This window comes from Drosophila virilis, chromosome 2 (assembly GCF_030788295.1).
Source record: "Drosophila virilis strain 15010-1051.87 chromosome 2, Dvir_AGI_RSII-ME, whole genome shotgun sequence".
Taxonomy (NCBI): domain Eukaryota; kingdom Metazoa; phylum Arthropoda; class Insecta; order Diptera; family Drosophilidae; genus Drosophila; species Drosophila virilis.
In genome coordinates this window covers 26,009,362-26,030,918 of record NC_091544.1, presented here as the reverse complement: position 1 = coordinate 26,030,918, position 21,557 = coordinate 26,009,362, and the positions used below count along the sequence as shown (strand labels likewise).

Here is a 21,557-nt window from a genome sequence, read left to right as displayed (position 1 = left end):
TTTTTGCCTCTTTGCTTTCACTTCATCAGCTGTTATATTTCGCTATGATTTATTGACAACAAGCAACGATAGTTAGGAGGGGGAGGAGACTACAACGTGGGCACATAGCTCACAGATACAGATACATTCACACACACATACATAGATATATATATATATATTTACTCAAACACACATCGATGATTGCGTCGTTTATGCCTACGTTTGAATGCTTTATAATTTTGGGAGAGCGTGGTAAACTAGCAAATACCCTATACAAAGCATCCTTATTTTATATTAATACTTTTTTTGTGGAAATATTTTATTAACCTTTTTATAAGCTAAAATATTTTTCATTCCGTGGCATACCATATTATTCTTATATTCCTGTAGAGAATTCAGATTAGCTTTCAATACATTAAATCACAGAATATATTATAGCTATATTATTATTATTATAGAACATATTATTGTTTGTTAGCTCCTCTTCCTAGCAACTTCCAAACTGAACTTATCCTCAGCCATTTTTTTTTGCTTACAGGGCATACGGCAAACGGGCCGCAAGTCTCTATTGATTATATTTTTGTTGTAGTCACGGCAATCGGCCATCATCTTGTCCAAGTTGGCGACTTTGGCAGTGCGCGCTGACGTGCCAAACATAGTTAAGATAGTTAAGAGCTGCTGCTGGCCGGTAGCTGTCAGCCATTTCCTTAAAACAGGCATCAAACTATTTGCGAACCCAAGGCGAACTATTTTCTAACTGCGACTGTGGCTTGTTACATTTTTAGCTCGGGCAAACTTTCTTACGCTCAACTTTAGATGGGAGAGCTCAGTCACGCCCAACGGTAGGCAAGTTTCGACCTTATCGATAGAGTTGAAGTCCGCCAACTGCACGACAGCGATTCATATGTGTCTTGAGCAGCCGCTCCCCGTGGTACGATGATAAATGGTTGATATGGCTGAGTAGGTCGAAATTGTTTGTGTGGAAGTGCGAAAAAGAATAAACTATTGTCCGATGTGTTCAATCAACCAGTCAATCAATCAATCTCAGTGGCATGGTCAGTGCTGACACTGCAATCAACTGAGCAAATATTTTGCTAAGCGACTTGACCAACAATTGTTGTTGTTGTTGTTGTTGTTGTTGTTGTTGTTGTTGTTGTTGTTAGCGGGCCCTCACTGTACGCGCTGTAAAGCAATTTAGGCGCCTAAATGGCGCACATATTGCAAATGTTTTCGCAATCTAACTAAAAATCACACAGGAACATCAACATTATCACATCATCATCATCAGCATTATCATTATAACCACATGACTGTCAGCCAAGTAGCTGTCATTAGCCCCTTGAAAACTCCATAAAGGGGGCGGTTAGTCGCCACCCAAGTGATACACAAAAGCAACAGCTACTCAAGTGCCGTTATACTAAGTTTCGATAGACAAACAAGTTGTAATACGAGAACAAGCTAGGGAGCTTGCCCAATTAAAATCGAGTCGACCGCACTGGTTCGATCTCGGTATTTCAATATTAGCCACTATAGCTCCAACCAGTAAGTTTTTGTATTGTAGGAATGTAAAGACAAAACTAATACATAGTTTTAACAGACAAGCAATCTGTAATGCGAGAAGAAGATAGAGAAAATTTGACAAAGTAGATTCGAGTCGATCGCAGTGTTTTGAGCTCGGTACTTCAATATAAGCTACAACGTTTCAAACCCGGAACAACAATAGTATAGATTTTTAAATATATTTCTTGAGCATCAAGGCAAAACTTAGGATAAGTATCCATGATAAACCCAGAATATATACTATGTCAAGAACAGAAAATAAAAACAAAACATACTCAATCTCGCTTGCCAAATGTAAAAAAGGATACAATATATAATATTTCGAATGCGGCGGCTTGAACCGTGTTACTAGTTCGAAGCGCTTTTATTGTGCTTGCAATCATTTGACTTTAATACGTACTATAGCCATAAATATGCAGATGTTCTCACATTGCCAGCTGAATACATAAAATATGATTTTTTTTTAATCAAGTTTCAATTAAATTAATGACACGCTAAAAAACCTAAACAAAATTCTAAGAAGCTCAACATGATACAAAAAAAAAAAAACATTTCACCTTAAATACAGGCTTTGAAAAAAAAATACTCTAATGAAGCACTTGAGTAGCTGTTTCTCCGAACATCCACAGCCACGAGCAAGCCTACTTTGCACTACTACTACTTTTTTTACACTTGAATTGATATTATCATTTAGTGAGAAAATTAAGCATTATTTATGTGATGACTACAATTTTCATAGCTCGCGTCAATCCATTAGACTGTATATTAAAATGCACGTTGAGTCGAAAATGTAGCGTTTCAAAACAAGAAGCACAAAGTTTGAATAAAATTTAAATTAAATTTCTAGATAATTAAAGTGAGCATGTGGTGGCATTTAAGTCAGTCAGTTTTCTGTCAAATTTGTCCGTGTATTCTCATGTGCTCATGTGTGCGTGTGTGTGCGTCTGTGAAGCGGAAAATTATTATTTCCCTTTGCCTTTGTGCGCACAGTCATTGAATTTTCCGGTCGACAGCGAATGCATAGAGGCATGCGTTGCAAACAAAAATAGGTAGCATTTGATAATTGCTTTGTTCTTAATAGTAGCCAGGGCATAGTCTTTAAAAACTCTCAGCATTTTTGGAACACACCTCGCAGAGTGCCCTTCGCCCCCTGAATGCTGGATACACGCAACAAAACAAGAAAATTAAAGGTTTCCACTTTGATTTGCCGTGCTCATCTAATGCTGGCTCGCCTCAGGTTGCCAAGAGGACGCCAGCTTGTGCGTGTCAAGGCTGATTTTAGATATTATATCTTCAAACTGGTATCTTCATTAACGTATCAACAAGCGCGTATCTTCACGGCTTGTTCATTTCACGCCAGCTGAGCTGTTCGGAATTCGCCTTTTGTTTGGCTTCGACTTTGACTTTGGCGCCCGTTTTGTGTGCTGCTTTCTGTGCTCTCACTTTGTGCGATTTTCATGCTTTTAAATTTGTTTTATTTTATTTTTATTTTCAGCTGCTTTCATCATCGGCCATGCGTCGTCTTGCAACGCCTGCCCCGTCAGCCCAACAGATTTAATTGCCTGCCTTGTACAATTTTATGAGAAATCATCAGCAAGCGATTGCAAGTCCTTTTTTATACACTGTCTAAGGATTATCAGGGCTTGAGTCATGCATACAAAAAAAAAGAACCCTTTTCTGTGTCATAAAGTACACAAGAAATTGAGTTATTATAGTCATGTCATAAAAATTCTCTAAGCCATACGCCAAGCCATCAAGATATACTCATGTAGCCCGGCTTTGCGCGTCTTAACTATATTTTACTAAATTAACATTTAGCTATCCCCCATTTTTTTCTAATTTTTAGCATAAAGGCTAACATATTTCAAGATTCAGTCAATAAAACATTAGTCAGCGATTTTTTAGCTAAGTGGATGGTTTTCCCGTACAGCATGAAACACGTCTTTGAATTATTGTCTATTGCGGTAATTATTTTCCATTATTTTTCATTTTTTCAGTACCTGACAACAATACAACTCTTGTATGCGCTCTCTTTCCTTTGCAAGATATATTGACAATTCTTGCACTCTTCTATGCATAAGAGCTACATATTATCAATATGGAACTACAACATGATATAGATCCATCAGATGAAACGGTTGAAAACTAAGCCTTAGATCTCATGATCAAAACCATAGGGTATTTAAGCTTCGGCGTGCCGCAGATAGACGTCATTTTTGTGTTTCTGTATGTGGACCTTGCCTTTTTGGTCGTCTTGGCTTAAAGCAAATCCTCATATTTTTGCGTCATATTCTGTGTATTTTATGGCTTCTGTGCCTTAATCAAATCGCCAGCAGATTTCCGAACTGGACTGTTACGGGGCGTATGCGCAATTTCGGCTTACACACACGTACAAATTTAGCATAGGAATGGCAAATGGCTGCAGTTGCACAAACACAGACAAACGCAAACACAGGAGTGTGTGCGTGTGGGTGATTTCTCACTGTCAGTTTTATGATTAACTTTGCAGCTGTTGCTGAAAAATGCACACTTGAAAAACGCCCAAGATCCGATGGGGATAGCCAATTTTGGGACTGCAGCTGCAGCTGCAGCTGCAACATGATGCGAGCTAGTGTGTGGCGTTTCGCCTCCAGTTACTGTTGTTGATTGCTCATACGCCACGTTGGCCGGCATCAAATATGGCAAAATCTCGTTATTTCTGATATCTTGTGGTTTCAGCATGTTGCGGGCGTTGCCAACGTGGCAAGCTCATGAAATTTTTGCGCGACGTTTGCTGATGCGTTGCTGTGTGTGGGCGTGGCTGTGAGTGGGCGCGTATATGTTGCACATGCATATCGAGCATTTGGTTTTGCCTGTGCCATGGCCATAACACGCTGACTATTATGCCAACATGCGGCTCTTTTCGCATTAATATGCAAGTGAAAAGCTTTTAAGTGCTCACACTTTTCTTTAAGCCTTAAAACACTAAGCTGGATACACATGAAAGTGCATGAATACATATATTCCTCTAAGTATACACCTGTTTATCCTCAAAACTCGACCTTCAAGTCTGAAAAATGATGTCTAAAGTTGCCAAACGAAACATGACCAACAACGCAGCCACACAAGTGTGCTTTTGCAAACGCGACGTCATGAGCCTACGTCGGACAGGTCGCTGGTTCAAATCCTGCAGTAAGTTCTTGTTTTTATATTTGTTTACCGTCAATAATAATAAATTGATTACAAGTTAGAGTGCTCTAGTCGGGAATGTTCGACTAGGTAATAACCTAGAACCAGCGAATGGCTGCCTTTACAAGCATTTAAAGCTTCTACCAGAAACACACTGGCAAGCTAGACAACACAGGTAAGCTAGTTGTAGGGACGTAGCTGTTGGCACAGAGCAGAAATATATTTATCTTATGGTGTCATAGCTGACTTTCATTATGAATTTCGCATATTGTGACGAAATTTAAGTGTCCTCTGCTAGGGTATATTAAGCTTTACAAGCGATTTGGCTCAGAGCTAGTTTTTCCCCTTCATCTTGAGTATATAAATCTTTAATGTATACTTCCGCAAGCACAAATTTTGTATGAATCAAATATTGATTACATCATATAAACACAGTCATATAGTTGACAATTTAAAAATGTTGAAGCCGTCATGTATTTATTGTTTGCCAGTGGCTCAAGTTTTTGCCCAAGACAGTCGGCTCAATGGCAAGTTAATGGCCATAATCGACATCGATCCGTGGCCATAGGTACGAAACAATGCAAATGTCGCATGCCTTTGGGGCATTGTGCTGGCCAATTGTGCGACAATTTCCATAAAACGATGGCAACCGATGTAAATGAAAATCGCACGCCCTCCATTCAGGCCATTCAGAACGTGGTCAGGCGTGTGCCTTTAGATAACTCCGGCAACAGACTCGAGCCTCGCTCAATTGTGAATGACCCGAGCCCAGTTGAATAGTTCAATGCCTACAAAATCAAACAAAGCAGTCGCAATGAATTAAATTGCAAATACAGGGAGGACACTTGACCCTTCACACTCAGAGAAATTTAAAGAAGTTAATTATTTATGAGATTTTTAAATGTTGTTACTCCAGCCAAAAGCCTTGAGGTTCGCTTTGTCAAAATGATTTATGACTTAATTAACCTAGTTTTAGTTCACTTTATTAAAGAAACAGTTATAAATTTTTTTTATTTTTTAAGTTACTTCTTCGGTTCATAATTAACAAATAAAATAAACAAACAAAACTGGTTCAGAGTTGAAGCGTTTACAGCCTTGATTATGTAATTATATATAAAAATTAATATTTCACCAAGTTTGATAAATTTCTTAGCAGATTTTTTCGCTCAGTGCATGTAGTAGATGGGCCAAAGTGTAGCTAAATGTAGCTAACTGAATGACAAACGAAACGACAAACAATTTGACTGATGTACGTATTTGCATTGACAAAATGGGTTGAGAAAAGGTGGCAAGGGGGCAGGTCGGAAGGCAGCGAGAAAAATTGAACAACAATGAAAAGCGTGCGACATGCCGGAAACGCAAAAAGCCAAGCGGAACTCAAGTGGCGACCAGCTGGGCCTTGCGCCTGCTGTTCTCCTGGCTTTTGCAACTTCTTTGTGTTGCAAACTGCGCTAAAGTTCTGACTGTGTGTGTGTGCGAATACAATTAGGTGCCACAAAGGCCAGGCGTAGACAATGTGGTGCGTGCTGCATTCAGAGGCGCGCAACAAACTCAAATACAAAAAAAAAAAGGCAAAGCGCCAGACAAGACAAAAGCGTGCTAGAGACAGCGACTAAGCTTAATCGATAGCAAAACACAGCAGGAAAATAAAACAATAATAACTAAAAACAAGAAAGCGTGCTTTTGCTGAGACTGTCCGACTGGCCTATATACTTTATTGGAAGTGCATTCTTAAATAACTTCGATGCTTATTTTCCAATTAAATTAATATATACCAGGTATTATATGTGTCATACAATTTTGTGTATATACCAAAGCCAAAGGTGATATAAGTTCTCTACAATTTTAGGGGAATATACTCTTTGATATGGTATAAACCCAATTTGGTGCCTATAGTTATTGTAATCTACTTTAAAGCGATAAAAATTAATTAACTTAAGCCCCCTTTTAAGCATTGACCATCAGTACAGGGTATACCAGCAACAAACTAGCAACTGTCACGCGCTAGCAAGCGGCTCAAAAGGGGCCGCAGCATTGTTAAGGTAAGCCCTGGCGTATGCGTAATGTGCTTTTCAGCTGCTTCTGTAAAAGGCGCCGCGGACAGTTGCAAGTAGCTGCGGCAAGCAGACGCTGCCTGCATAGATAGTTGCATAAATTACCGGCTAGTGAGCATTGGCGGCGCCACACGGCCTGCTGCAGAAGTTGATGCTGCTGTTGTTGCTGCTGCTGCTGCTGACACAAATTTCGCTGCTGCTGCTGCTGCTGCTGCTGCTGCGGTTGCTGCTGCTGCAGGATACACACACACACACGCACACACGAAGCTGGGTACGAGACCAGCTGCAGCTTCGGCAGCGGCCAAAAAAATGTTGTTGTTTTTGCTGCTGCGCCCGGGGGCTGTTGAACTGCACCACTGAACCACTGTGCACCACCGAACTGAAAGCGAGCTGAACTCTTTTATTTTGCACGTCTGTCTGTCTTCTTGTTGCAGTTGTTACACTTGTTTGTTGCTGTTGCTGGCGTGTTATATCTCACATTTTTCATCTCACGTTTGCCAAAAACAGCGAAAATATATATTGTGAACAGTAGAAGAACAACAACAGTGCGCAAATGGCCTGCCGGTCAGCAGGTTCAAATGTCGGCGACCTGTGAGCCCCACCGCAGCCGCAGCGACTGGTCCATGCAGTGTAAATCTCACTCGCTCTCTCTCTCTCTCTCTCCTTCTCGCTTCAGCTGTGAGTGTGTGTGTGCGCCCAAAAGTATGCAACGGCTTTTTAGCCTAGTTCTGGTTGCCCGCTTTTGCAGTTGTTGTTTTTGTTGTCGCTGTTGTCGCACGCATTGCTTGTGCCGCACACTCACACAAATACGCCCTAACACTTAACCAAGTATTTTTTGGATATTAATTTTCAATTACACCAAATACAAATTTCGTTTTATCTGTGTTCACTTTGCTATTGTTGTTGTGCTTCTAAATGTATGCATAGTGCACTTGTCTGTGCCTCTGTGTGTGTGTGTGTGTGTGTCTTTTCGTTTGTAGTAAAAATAGTAAAACGCTCGCAACGTTCGGCACTAAAAATAGTAGGAGCGCAACTAACGGCTTTTCATTTGTTGTTGTTGTTGTTGTTTTCGTTTTAATTGTTGTTGTTATTTTGGGCTGCGTAGTTCGTTGCGTAGCAAGCGAAAATGAGACACGCTCGTGCACCGGATAATGAAAGACTGTCGCGTTCGCTGTCGCCGTCGCTGTCGCTGACCGAAAGCTTAGGCCGAATAACCCACTGGCCGAGTGCTGAAGCCGAAGACGAAAACGACTTCGTGTCACAACGAATGGGGACGCATGAGAGCATGAAACGCGGCCATAGATAACAAACCAAAACGGCGCACAGGATAAGAAACGTTTTGGCAATGGAACACGCGCAGCGATAACAGCACTGCTGCGTTCTCCCTCTCTCTCTCTCTCGCTCTATTTGCCTCTCACTCTCTATATCTCTGTCTCTGTCTCTCTCGGTACCTATCTTTTGCACTCTCAATGCAGCAGTCTCAGGCGCATTGTATGTTGGGTGGTTGAGCGGGATGGGGGACTTGGCTTGGTTTCAAGCAGCCCAGCGCCTGCCCCCCTCTTCTTAGACAAGCAAGCGCGCAAGTTTTTGACGCCCGTGTTAAGTCTATTGGAAAAGAGGTCTTGTTCCTTTTTGTAATTCGCGTGTGCCCTACACCACTGCAGCATAGGCGAATCGCCATTTAACATGGACATGTACCATTTGAGACGTGTTTCTCAGTTTTTGTAGAATCCAAACGTCTTCTATAGAAATGCGATACAAAGATTTTCTCGTCGAAGTTTTAAGTTGCGCCCGATTTGCTTCAAACTTATTTTTAAAACTCTACATAAGAACTAATGAGTTAGTTTTTCAGCGAAAAGAAACATATTTAAAGATCTTTGTCAAAATTCATCTGATGGGTGTTTCGCCCTGTTTGGAACATCCATGCCTCCTTGGTAAAAATGGGGATCAAAGATTTGGTTGACTATCAGCTGTCTCTTTGTACGCAAATAAGTTTCTCACTCTAAAGAATCGGACCAGTTCAAAAGATTAGTTTTTGTATGGATAACTTATTTTTTCAAGCGAACAAAACCAGTCTATATTAACAATATCATAAAGATTAGGAAAAAATCCGCCTGTACTAAATATTTATTTGCTTAAAAAGGTAATTAGCTCTATACGGAATAGATAAAATATAGTCAGTTTTACGATATTTAACTCACATCTTGATCTATGACTAATTGAAGAATGACAGCTGTAATTTATCAAAATAAACCTATTGCAGTTTCTCTCTGCTCAGCTTAATTTATCACAGCTGTTGATGCCTATTAATGACAACACACCTGCAATTTTTTAAAGGTGTCTCCGCCGCTGCGTTGACTTTTTGTGCTGACGCACTGGCGCCCAGTCGAATCCACAAAGCACCCCGCAGAACATCATCAAAATAAATAAGCAAAACGGAAATTAATAAGACACAAACGCAGCGACCCCTTGTGGAGACCTTTTGCAGCTGGAAAAAAGGAGCAACAATAACGTGAAAAGGGAGAGGAAATAATGGTCATCGCCGTGGCGCCGCACATTAAATACCCTAGGAAGCACCTAGAAGTGCTTCCATGCAAAAACTGTTAGCACTTCCTTCCAATTTTATCTCTGATTGCTTTATTATATGCCCATATCTTCTTTAGTCGTAAATTCAAAGTTTGGCTAAGATATCTATATGAGATTTAATTGGGCTAATGCTGATAAGCTTTTGCCTTTTACAGACGAACAGGTGGAATTCATCCGAGAGGTAGGGAAGGGTTGGAGAGATTCCACTCAATTTGGGTAAAAATATATGTATATATATATATGTATAAGCAGAAGCACGATTACCTGTTTAAGAATAGCTTCATAATAATCTCCTTCGCTCTTTCACTATGAGAACACAATTGAATACAAACGCGTAGAGGCTGCAACCGATCAACGGTACGGACGCGCACAGACTAAATAGTTTCGTTAAGTTCGCGCCCACGCTAAGCCGGCATTCAGACTAATACAAGCACAACTGAGAGCGCACAACTATCGCAACTGCTGCGCTCACAGCATGCTCAGATAACGGTAGCATATGAGTTACAACCAATAGGTAAGAACGCAGTGGACATTTCGATTGATTATTTCGTTCATGCAATCAATGAACGCTCTTAAGTTGAACGGGATCCAAAGTAGAACTTAAATTGCAGAGAGAGAAAGAGAGAGAGACAAGACAAGACACATAAAGTTCGTTCCAACAAAATTATCTAATATAATTGAAAACCCACAATTATTTTGTTTTTTTTTTTTTAAGTTTTATTTATGTAGTTTTTTATTTTAATCATTGTTTAAATCTACAAATACATTTACAGCGGAGGGCGAAAGAACAAAAAATTAAAAATGTTTACTCTCATGTTTTTGTTTGTTTTGGGATTTTTTTTTTTGTTTTCTGTTTTAGTTGTTGTTGTAATATATTATATCGTATGCAAATTTTATACCATTTCTGCTCGTTTCTTGACAGTTATTCTGTTCCAAGTTCTCGTTCGAAGTTTTTATAGAATTGTTTTGCTTTCGCTATAAATATTTGTTGTTCACATTATGAATTGAAATGGATTTATCATCGCGTTTCGCTTCGTTTTAGTTTGGTTTTATGTTCACATCAACAACAATATCCATTGTCATCATCATTATTATTATTATTATTATTATTAATCAATATAATTTGTTAACAACTAATAATAATATTCTTTTGTTTGTCATAACTAACATGCCATAATGCAATCCACTAATGTATCATTTATTTCAATGATCGTTAAACAAAATAAATCGACTTTAAATCATAAAATGTAAATTTAACAAATCAGAAACTAGTTGAAAAGCAGCAGCGCATTTTTGTCTCTGCAATTGGGTGTGTGTGTGTGTGTGTGTGTATGTGTGTGTGTGGGTGGGTGTGACTGACTGAACGACTGACTGACTGATCGATTGACTTATTGCGCATGCTTGTCACATTTTCACAACATTTTCAATTAGTCAAACGCAAATTGTGAGTCTTTTGTTTTTTACCTTTTCAGTCACAGTTTTGTGTGTGTGTGTAAAGCGTAAGTTAAAAAAAAAAACAAACAATACTTTTAGCTACTGCCTTGGGCATGCCGCCATTTTGTTTAGGCTGTGCCGTGTAAAACGTTGCAAACATTCAATTTGTGGGCGTGGGCGTGGCTTATATGTTTATGTTTGAGATTTGTGTTTTTTATTTATCTTGGGCTTAAAATGCACACAAAGCATAAGTATTAAATTTGTATATTTTTTATATGGCTTTTATAAACATTTACTCGTCATATAACAAATTGTTTTTATTTTCCGGCTCTTGCTCTCTTGCTGACCGACAGCTCCGGCGGGGCATACGCTGCCCGGGCATGGGGTATGCTGCTGTTGCCGGTCCGTTTGGCTCTATGCCGCCAGTTTGGTAGGTTTCGTTTGTTGTTGTTGTTGTTGTTGTTGTAAGTATTGTATATAGCTCCATTTATATAATCAAATTTGTTTTGTTTCCATATAATATATGTGTATATATATAAACAATTATATTAATTGCGTTTGCCTCTTTATTATTTAATTTCATTTATGCATTTTGCCCCACAAATTTGCTCGAAATGTACTTTGTTGTTGTTTTATCTTTTGCATCTTCTCAGCTTATTTTGTAACTACGCTAATTTATTCATTTGTTTTTGCTTTTTAGTTTTTTGTTTTCTGTCAAAATTTTCGTTTTTTTTTTTCTTTGTTTAAATTTTATTTTATTAATTTCTCTAAACTTCTTATATAATTTGTCTCTTCATGCGTTGTGTATGTGTGTGGTGTGTGTGTGTGGAGTGTGTGTGTGTGTGTGTATTAATTATGTTAGTTGCGCTTAGCTTTGCTTTTGTTTCTTGGCGCTTTTTCGTTTTCTATATATTTTCTTTGTATAGCATCTGTTATTAAATATTGTTGTTTATGTTTTTTGTTAAATAATTTTACTAAAAACTTGTTTGTTAGTTTATTGTTTGTGGGTTTGTTGTTGTCGAAAATTGGTTTTGTTTTGTTTTTTTTTTTCGTTTTTCTTGAAGTTTTTACTTTATTTTTATTTAAATCTTATTTATAGCTTTAATTTATAATTTAAATTTACTTAAACGTTTAAAATAATTATCGCTTGCATTTTTGTTTGTTTTTATTTTTTACTTTAAATAATTAAATTAAAATTTAAAACATATTCAAATATGTTTTATGCTATAGCTGTTTTTGTTGTTGTTATTTGTTGCTGTTGTTGCTGTAGTTGTTGTTGTTGCCACACAGAATAGTGTGTTCGCTGTGGTTGCACTTGCGGTTGTGAGTGGCTTTGTGTTAAATAAACAATTACTATTTGTTGCCTTTGCTGGTTGCGGTTATTTGTGTTGTGTGGGTGTAGATGTGTGTTGGTTGTGTGTGCATGTGTGTGTAGCTGTTTAATAGTATGTCTCCTGCTCCAACCAGCCGCCAGGATTGCGACGCAAGTAGAAGCGACGCGTCTCATCATACACAAAGATGGCCAACATAAATGGAATGGCTGGGAACCACCAGACGAGTCTGTGTAAGACCGAAAACAAAGAACGAGTTAAAATTTGATATATTCAATGCAAAATGTCATAATACAACTCACTTCAGTGGGTACATGCGCAGACCCTTATCCATGCCGGGGCAGTATGAAAGGAAGGCAGCCAGCACCGTTTCGAAAACGAGGCCAAAGTTCAAGGCCCAGTTGCGCATGCCCTGATGGAAAATGGAGTTACGACGCGTCTTGCAAATGATCAAATCGGCCCACTGCACGACCACAATCGATATGAAGAAGGCAGTGTGGCAGGTGTATTCCAAGGTCTTGCGGTCGCGATAGGTCTAGGAGAAAAACGAAAAGCCTAATTAGTATATATACGATATGATTACTTAGATTAAGCTGTACGAATAGAGGTCAATGTCGCGGTTTTAAGATTAAGATTAGCAGACTTTGCTATCGAATACGCCTTGTTCCCTTTTCGAACCTTAAACTTGTTGAGAATTTGCAAGTGTCAAGCAACGAAAAAAGTAGCGCATGCATGCCAGAGTCAATTTTATTTTGGTTTTTGTACTCGAACATTAACTGTGCTCATAGAAGAGCTACTCTCCACAGACAGTGATTATATTTGTAGATAATTTAATGGAATATAGGTTTTGACACTCACCCATTCCTGACCATACGAATCAGTTAGATCGTTAACAGCCTTGGAGTCCCACATCTTACGTATGCCAAACAGTTTCATGGGCAGGAAACCGTTCTCAGCCATAATCACAAAGTACACAAAGAAACCGGCGGCGGCTTGGATCATGCCAATTTGTCCATAGGCCATGGAAATCAATCTGTTTCAAGCCGTTTGTAAATGGCCAAAATAAAATGAAAGGCAAACAAAAAGAAGTTAAAAAGCAGCTCGGGCAACAATTTTTTTTTATATTTTGTGTGGCATTTGTTGATGTTATTTTTTATTTTTTTTTTTAATTGTATTTCGGACGCAAGACAAGTCTTGTGGAGCATTAAAGATTGGGCATTGTTTTGATGCAGTTGCTCAAGGTTTTTGTTTTCAAAAACAAAAACTAAATTTAAATCGAAATAAAGCAAAGGGTTTGCGTAATACAAACATTTGGATAGAAATTAAAGCAAAACGTAAAGTTTTAAAGCAAGGCTGCAAACCAAAAAAAAAGGGTTGCTGGTTCGATTCACGGCTCAAACCTCAACTCAGATTACATGAACCCTTTCAGTAGCAACAATACAATAGTTTATAAGTTATGTTACATAATTTCCTTTAAATTTCAATTTTGCTAGAATATTCTCAACTATTCAAATATTGTTTTAAGCCAAATTTAAACAACATTAAATGGGAAAATTAATAAAAAAAAATATTTTTTGAAGTGCACTAACTTTATAGTTAGTTTCATTTACTGCATAAATGAGAAATAAATTTGCATTAAATTTTAATAGCGGGAAAGAGAAGGATCGAGTCGTGAACAAGTTCCTTTTTTTCGTAGTTTGCTTAAGAAAATAGGAGAAAAACCCTGAACAATACCAGCTGCAGCGTATCGTGCAGTGCTCATATTATATTATATATAATATGAAATGATTTTTATAATATTAAATATATCTTTTTATTAAAAGTTAGTAACTGTAACAAATGCCGCTTTACCTTTAAGCTCTTCGATAGATTAATTTGTTTATTTTTTTTTTGGCAAATGAATGTTTTATTATTTTTAGTATGACTTTTTTTTTTGAGAGGTGTTAGACTTTACAGAATATAGCGTGGATTGTGTTTAAGGCAAATTCTTTTTTTCTTTGTGTTTATTATATTTTAAATAAAGCGCGTTTAATGTAAGCGTGAGAGCGCAAAGAATCGTTTTCTTTGTATTTGTTGTGAAAAGCAAAGTTCAGTTGGTTAGTTTTATTTTGTTGGGATTGGATTGGACAGCGTATTAAAAACATGCAGCTAAGACATAAACAATGTATATACACACATATTATAGAGTATTTGATAGGCTAGTATAAAACGTGCAGTGCGAGCTGTTTCAAAACTAAAAGCACACAAAGTAGTTCAGTCAAATGCAGCTATAGAAAACTGTTTTTCTTTTGTTTCTTCCATTTACTTACGCTTAAAGAAGTTTTGAAGGAATTCAACTTAGAAACATATAAACATACATATAGAAAAACTTACATATAAACATAATAGGAAACAAATCAAAGACATAGACTTAAAATAATATCGTATAGATAATTAAAAAGAAAATCCATTTCTGTTCTTGTTGTTGTTGTTGTTGTTGTTGTTAAGAACCGAGCCCACATAGAGACTTACTGCGACATTGCGGCACCAGACTTGCTTTAAACTTTGATATATTGACTATATAGTGAATACATATGTGTGTGTGTGTGTGTGTGTGTGTGTGTGAGTATATCATCTAAGTAGAACACAACAGAAGCATTATATATTTAGTTTTTTTTTTTTTGCTTATTGACTGGAAACAATCCAACTACTAAATAACGCACTAAACTGGGCTAAAAGTAACAGCAGTAAGCTTCGCTTTGTTGTCTGTTTGTTTGTTAACTAGATTTAACTAAGTTTAGTCTCTTCTTGTTTGTTGTCAGTGTGTGTGTGTGTGTGTGTGTGTGTGTGTGTGAGAGAGAGTGTGTTTTGTTTTTCGCTTTGGCTAGTTATGCGCAGCATGTCCCAGAACAGGTTCTAGAAGCGTTTCTTCATAACAACAAAAAAATAACCGTTTTGGTAATACGTATTTTAAGTTTAGATTGTGCGACTAACACACAAACATTTGAATGCACATTGAATTTGTTTATAGGTCGAAAACATTTAACACATAATTGAATAACTTTTGACAATAAACAATAATAACGGTCATAGTTGTAATATAGGAAATATAAAGGTTAGTTTGTATTTTAGAATTTTGCAAACACAAACGATCTTTTAGTGAAAATATCAATGAAAAATGTTTTCTTCTTTACATTCCACATTGAGAGCTCGAATAACAGTAAATAAATTATAAATATGTGATAGATACGCAAATCAAATTGGGCAAACCATGAAAATCTTTGATTGTTTGAGAAGGAGTTGGAAAAACAAACCCAAACGAAACAAACACAAAACAAATGCATCGGCAAACAAACAAACGTATTTTGTTCTTTAATACCCTTGCAGAGGCAAACCCCATTCATTCTATGAGCCTGATATAAAAGTATATAAATATATATACTTGAGCAGTTCAACAAACGCGTCCTTAAAGCGTTAACTGGGCGCAATTAGTCAAAGATCTACGTTTCTGCTATAGACAGTGCACATATTGAAGTTGGCCGGATCGCAATACTATAGCTTTAGCGGACAAAGAAAGTATCGCTCGAAAATCGAGTTTAGGCATAAGAATCTAAGTTTACTAATTAAAGAGCAACATTGAAACCAAAACTTATATCGGACCATTATATCATGATAGAGTTCAACCAAAGATTGGTTTGTCTCATCGAAAGATATCGCAATGACTCTTGAGAAGATCTTATTAACTTCCGAGCACATATATCTTACAGTATACATATTAAGAATTTACAGAATTTACAAAAATGCACATCAGCTATATAGCTGCAAGGGTATTTAAGCTTCGGCAATCCGAAGATAAGTTTAATTCTGTTTTATTTTTTTTGGATTGTACTAAAATTTCGTGTGTGTTTTTTTTTTCACAATTTTGTGGCTTGCCAAATTGAGCGAAATATGTTGGAATAAAAGGGGGGGCGGCTGGGGGTAACGGGGGTAACGCGACACAAAACACACACAACTCAAACAAAGGTCGAATGTCAAATTGTAAATGGGAAATAAAGAAATGGTTGCATGTTTGTTCATTTTCTAGTTTTTATAACTAAACAACTAAAAGTAAACAATTCTTAAATGTTTTATTTTTTGTTTTTCTTTTTTGTTTTTATCCTTATCGTAATAGATTTGTCCTGACCTGCGGTTGACCAAGTTGTCACGGTATGGATCTCTCGGTTGACGCTTCATAATATCGCTCTCGGCTTGCTCGTAAGCGAGTGAAATGGCCGGTATCTTGCGGTATTATTTGAGTTTTTTTTTTGGTATTTTTCAGTTTTTTTTGCGCAAGTTTTTATTGATTTGTTCATTTGGTGCAATTTGCAAGTATCGGCAATTTTTTGTTATTGTTAGTTTAATCAAAAGAAAGGCATAATAAAAATTGTTGGAAAAAAATTGGTGGAGGGAAAAATACGAAAAGGAAAAAACTGGTTAAAGTTGACGCTTAATCTTTTGCTGGCATTATTAAGTATATAATAAATTTTTGTTATATACTAAAAATATTAATATATTAATATATGTAGATTTATATGCGCTAAAATAGTTGTTGTATAATTTAGTTAAGAGTAAGAGTTAAGAGTACTTAGATAGAGAAAGGGTCAGTTGCAATTGGTTTTTGTTGTATATAAAGTCAAGTTTGTATTTTCTGTATTATTTTGGTATTTTTGCAAGTGTTTACTGTAATCGTGTTTAGCTTCTGCGTACTTTTGAAGCTAAAACTACACTGGGCAGCAAAGTCGAGCCACCGAGTAACAAAACATCATTTCGTTATGAAGTTACAAGAGTGGGTTACTTTGGATTTGGTATATTTATAGAGATATGTATATATAGAGTTCGCTTAGAGCTTAACTTGCACTAAATTTGATTTGTTTATATAAGTAAGGATATGTAGTTAAGACTAGGAAAAACTTGCGCCATTCTGTGGCTAGTAATTGACGTGTTTTGGTAAACTACAAACCAAAAGAAAGTTTCATGATTGTTGAAGTTTGTGTGTGCGATTGATTGATTGATTGAACTGGATTGATCAAGAGATTACATAATCTTCAGGAGTGACTGACCATGTGATAGATGTTGCTGGATGATAAGGTATATGAAGAGTTATGACAAGATATTTAACTACTGCTGGGAACGCATTAAATTCGATTTACAGTAGTAGTAAGAAAAAAAGTTACATAACTTTAAGACTAGTTTCTTTTATAGTTAAAACTGCACTAGCATAATTTAATCTTTAAACTAAGTAAATAACGTTCTCTGTGTTGAGTTCCAGAATAACAACTTTCAGTTGTATGGGCGATAGGCGAAACAACGTAGACTTACCTTCCAAGACAAGCAAAAAAATAAATAAATCTCGAATAAAGTTGATTTCATCTGACACACAAAAGTAGTCTTTAGTCAAGAGGCGATTTATGGTTTCGAAAAATAAAACATTAGTGTGACAAGCAAAGATTTCAAAGGGCAGTAGAAAGTAGTTTCGGAGCACCGACAGCAGATTATAGATTTATAAATATATATGTTTAAGCAAGATATCAATAGAGACTAAAAGGAAGCAGAAGAGCACTCCAAAATCGAGTTGATGTTTCAAGTGAATGAGGCATAGAGCAAAAGTGGTTCGATATACGAAAATTGGTGGCGCATTTTCTTGATATATTCCGAGTGCGGTGCATAATTCAAGGAGAAATCGATCTGATTTATACATATATGTTTAACACCCGAATACGAATTTTAATAGTTTTTCTTTGTGTTTCGTTTGGGACTCTGAGATACACATTTTCATTTTTAATAAATTTCAGATTTTAAGAAAATCAAGTGAAATTATATAATTAATCTGTAGCTATTGTATAGATATATGGGTATACATATATATGGGAATACGAGTAAGCGCATAAAAGTTAAGTTGTATATAGTAATATATTATGGCATAATAATATCATAAGAAAAGCGCAAATTACTTTAAGAAACAAGGTTAAAAATTCAAAATGGCTAAACAAAATGTTGAAGAGAAAAATTGATTTTGTACTTGGGATCTATAGCCTTGCTATGGAGCAAAAGTTTTCGAAGTTAAAGTATGTCTCTTGAAGTGCTTTGGAATCGAAATGAATACATGATTTGAACCGTATTGGAAGTTGGGCTATAGCAAATCGTATACTATAGAAAATATATAGACAAATATAAATGAAAGTCTAAAAAAATATTCAACATTTACGTTATTCAACTTTCAACATTTAACTAGCTTCAACTTGAAGATACTCAAGAGAAAGAAAAGGAAAAAACATGGAAGAACATAAAACATGTAACAAAAATTTAAAGAATTCTGCTAGACATTTAACATAAATTAATAAAAAGTAAAACAATATTTCAGATAGAATAGAGAAATTAAGAAACAAAAAAAAGGAGGCTACTAAAATAAAAAAAAGGAACAGAAAAGAGTAAAAGTAATTTGAGGCTAGAAAAAAACTTGATGTGAAGCATATTGGGAAAAAGTTTGTAGTTCTTAGTTAAGTAGACAAAAGTAGTTCGTAGCAAGATTTTTGAATATAGACAGCGTACTTTGCTTTCAAATTTAGCTAGACCGAAAAAGTTATTATTTTTTTTTTTTTTTTTTTTTGGAAATTTTCAAATACAAATTTGGAATTTGCGAGAAGAGAAAAATATGGTTGCATTAGAAGAAATTGTTGACAAAAAAAAAAAAAATAAAATAAAATTTGTATCTGGTTCATTCGCAGCTCACTTTTACTTTTAACATTTTTTCTCTTTTTCTTTTTAGTATGTTAAGTGTATTTTTTTTTTTTTTTTTGCTTTTCATGTTTGATTTTGTTGTTTGTTGTTGTAGTAGTTGTTGTTGTTGTTGGGCAGCACAAAGAAAATCTTTACCTTTCGTTGACCAGCTTATCTTGAAAGGGATTCCTGGGCTGGCGTTTCATAATATCGGATTCAGCCGTCTCATAGGCTAAGGAAATGGCTGGCACCTAAACGTGCGAGCGCAGTGTAAAAAAACCCGGGTATTGGAATAAAAAGTAAATTAAAAATAAATATGATAAATTATGGAAAATTAAGTTTTTCAACGCGGGCGCTTCCCCACTCTCTTCTCCTTTCAATCCCTATCTCCATTGAGTAAACGATAAGAAATCCGTGGAAATGCTAGGGGAAGGGGAACCGTAAAACCTTCGACCACTTACAGACTAAGCTTCGGATCTTAAAGCTAACTTAAGACAACTGTTGGATGAGTATAGTTCTAGTCGGGATATTCGAGCAGTTTGGTGAGTAGCTTTGTGTGGCAAACTTAAATAACTTAAGACTTACAAACAATAGAAAGTAATTAGAAAATTTGAAATTAAGAGCAATCGCATTATTTGTAAATTTCAAGAACTTCCTTTTCTCTTTTTTTTTTTTAGTTATTTTTAGTTAGTCTAAGCTTTGGTGTACTAAGTATTTGCTACTAATTTTGTGTGCAGTTAATTTTGATAATTGCTGAAAAACAAGAATTAATGCCAATCAATAGATGTTAATGTCAAATATGTACGTGAAACAAGTTGTTTTGCAAATGTTAAATTTTTGGTTAACTCAGCAAAATATATATGTATAATAAGGGGCGTGAAAAGAGGCTATAGAAAATTAAATAAAAAATGAAATTGAACTGTGTTTTAAATAAAATAAAAAAACAGACAGTTACAACGCACACCAATTAACATTTAGAGCGTTAGAGTAGAGGCGAACTTTATTAATATTTTTTTTTTTAACTGTACTCAATTTACACATAGGCAGAATGTGGTGGTGTATGTGCATGTGTGTTTGGGCCAATTTTGTTACACGAATCAAACATAAGACAAGAGAAAAGGGGTATTTTCAGCACGCCGAAAATAAAATAGCCTTGTGTGTGTTATACAAGGAGACTTGTAAAGCTTGTAATTGCTGAGCTTGACCATGATACTACGCAAAATGGAAAAGTTTATCTTAGAAAGAATCATTTGCCGACGAATATCTGCAACTTCTTCATATAGAAGTCAGATTTTCATAAGATTATAAGCTACACGTGAAATTTGCTGACCAACTATTAAAACGTGAATGATTTGCTCAAAGAACAGAATTTAGATATCGATTTTCATCGATTATCAGAAACAAACTTGTGCTGCCTTGGCATTAGCTCTTATAGCTTCTGAGCTAGACGCGTACATACGGACGGACGGACAGACAGTCGCAGATGCTTTCTTTTTCCTGTTACATTCGTATATATATATATATATATATACTTTAGAAAGTCAAAAATGTCTCCCTTACATCGCAAGCCAAAATGAATGGAAACAACTACAAGACTATTGTCAAATAAAAAGTGTGTTAAAAAGTGTCAAATGTACAGAACGCTTGATGCAGGAATGCATGATAGAGTGGGGTTAGGGGGGGGTAGCCAGAACTGTTCGATTAGCCTGGTGGTTAACTGTATGGCAATGGACTAGTTCTGTACGATCTAGTGAGAATGATAACTATGCAGATGATAATGATTTAAATGGCTCAATTTAACGAGTTAAACGGGTATGTTACAAAAATGATACTGAAATGTTTTTCTTTTCTTGTTATGTATATAGATTATTGTTAAACTTTGTAAATGATAATCTTAAGAGTTAGTTTTAGTAAACCATAAAAATTATGGAACGACTTGTTAGTTAGTTGTCTTTGCGCTGCAAGTTTTCTTGGGTATTTTTTGTTTAGTTATTTTTTAACGTTAATGCTAATTACAATCCAGCCACATACACAGACATCGATTTGTTATAGTTTACGATGCTGCGCGATTTGTTTAGTATATTTTTCATTAAGTGTGCACATGTGTGTGATTGTGTGTGAGTGTGTGTGTGTGTGTGAGGTAGAAATTGACTTGATTGGCACCTTGAGTTCACTAATTTATCGTTGAATGGGTCACGTGGCGGACGCTTCATTATATCGGCTTCGGCATGTTCGTAGGCCAATGATATGGCTGGCACCTGGTTGTGGATTATTTCAGTTGGTAATATTAGCAAAACGTTTTACAATTCAGTTTACAATGAGGACACATCTACAGAGCACATTTGTCTGCGGGTGTGCGTGTGTGTGTGTGAGTGTTGGAATTGCTCAATCGATTTGGAAATAGAATTAAGAGAGTTTCATTATATACATACTAAACGCATACTTAAGCTACAAGAGTTTAGCCTAAAACTGGGCGATAAATATGCTGGCTTGCAACCAGCTGTGGCAAGCCTAATTGTAAATTACAGCGTACTTGTGCGCTGTTTACCTCTCGTTGACTAGATTATCGACATCGGGATTGCGTGGACGCCGCTTCATAATATCCGCTTCGGGTCCCTCGTAGGCCAGCGATATAGCTGGTATCTGCCCAAGGCAGGCAGCACAATGTTTACAATTTACAATACATTTTATAAATGGGTTATACTTA

At 36.3% G+C, this 21,557-nt stretch overlaps 2 protein-coding genes across 9 annotated transcripts in view; both read right to left on the bottom strand.

Annotated features, from left to right (window-relative positions):
- The window catches only part of Calx (sodium/calcium exchanger 3), a 52,175-nt gene extending 42,543 nt beyond the window's left edge, over positions 1 to 9,632 (bottom strand). Inside the window, exon 1 of one of the 2 annotated variants that reach the window (XM_032433893.2) lies at positions 9,615 to 9,632. The gene's annotated coding sequence lies outside the window, so the exon portion shown is untranslated. Of the gene's footprint in view, positions 1 to 6,869; positions 7,895 to 9,614 lie in introns of those variants that run through there. The other variant, XM_032433890.2, reaches the window with a different exon arrangement.
- Positions 9,633 to 10,107: 475 nt separating this feature from the next.
- Atpalpha (sodium/potassium-transporting ATPase subunit alpha) overlaps positions 10,108 to 21,557 on the bottom strand; it is a 34,101-nt gene continuing 22,651 nt past the window's right edge. For 4 of the 7 annotated variants that reach the window (XM_002055964.4, XM_015170530.3, XM_015170532.3 and 1 more), the window contains 4 exons: positions 21,014 to 21,108; positions 12,974 to 13,148; positions 12,418 to 12,650; positions 10,108 to 12,344 (listed from right to left, as the gene is read on the bottom strand). In XM_002055964.4, coding sequence (XP_002056000.2) covers positions 12,224 to 12,344; positions 12,418 to 12,650; positions 12,974 to 13,148; positions 21,014 to 21,108 — 624 coding nt within the window. In that variant the 3' untranslated portion in view covers positions 10,108 to 12,223. Of the gene's footprint in view, positions 12,345 to 12,417; positions 12,651 to 12,973; positions 13,149 to 16,277; positions 16,373 to 19,006; positions 19,102 to 21,013; positions 21,109 to 21,398; positions 21,494 to 21,557 lie in introns of all 7 variants that reach the window. The other 3 variants (XM_015170533.3, XM_015170529.3, XM_015170534.3) reach the window with 3 other exon arrangements.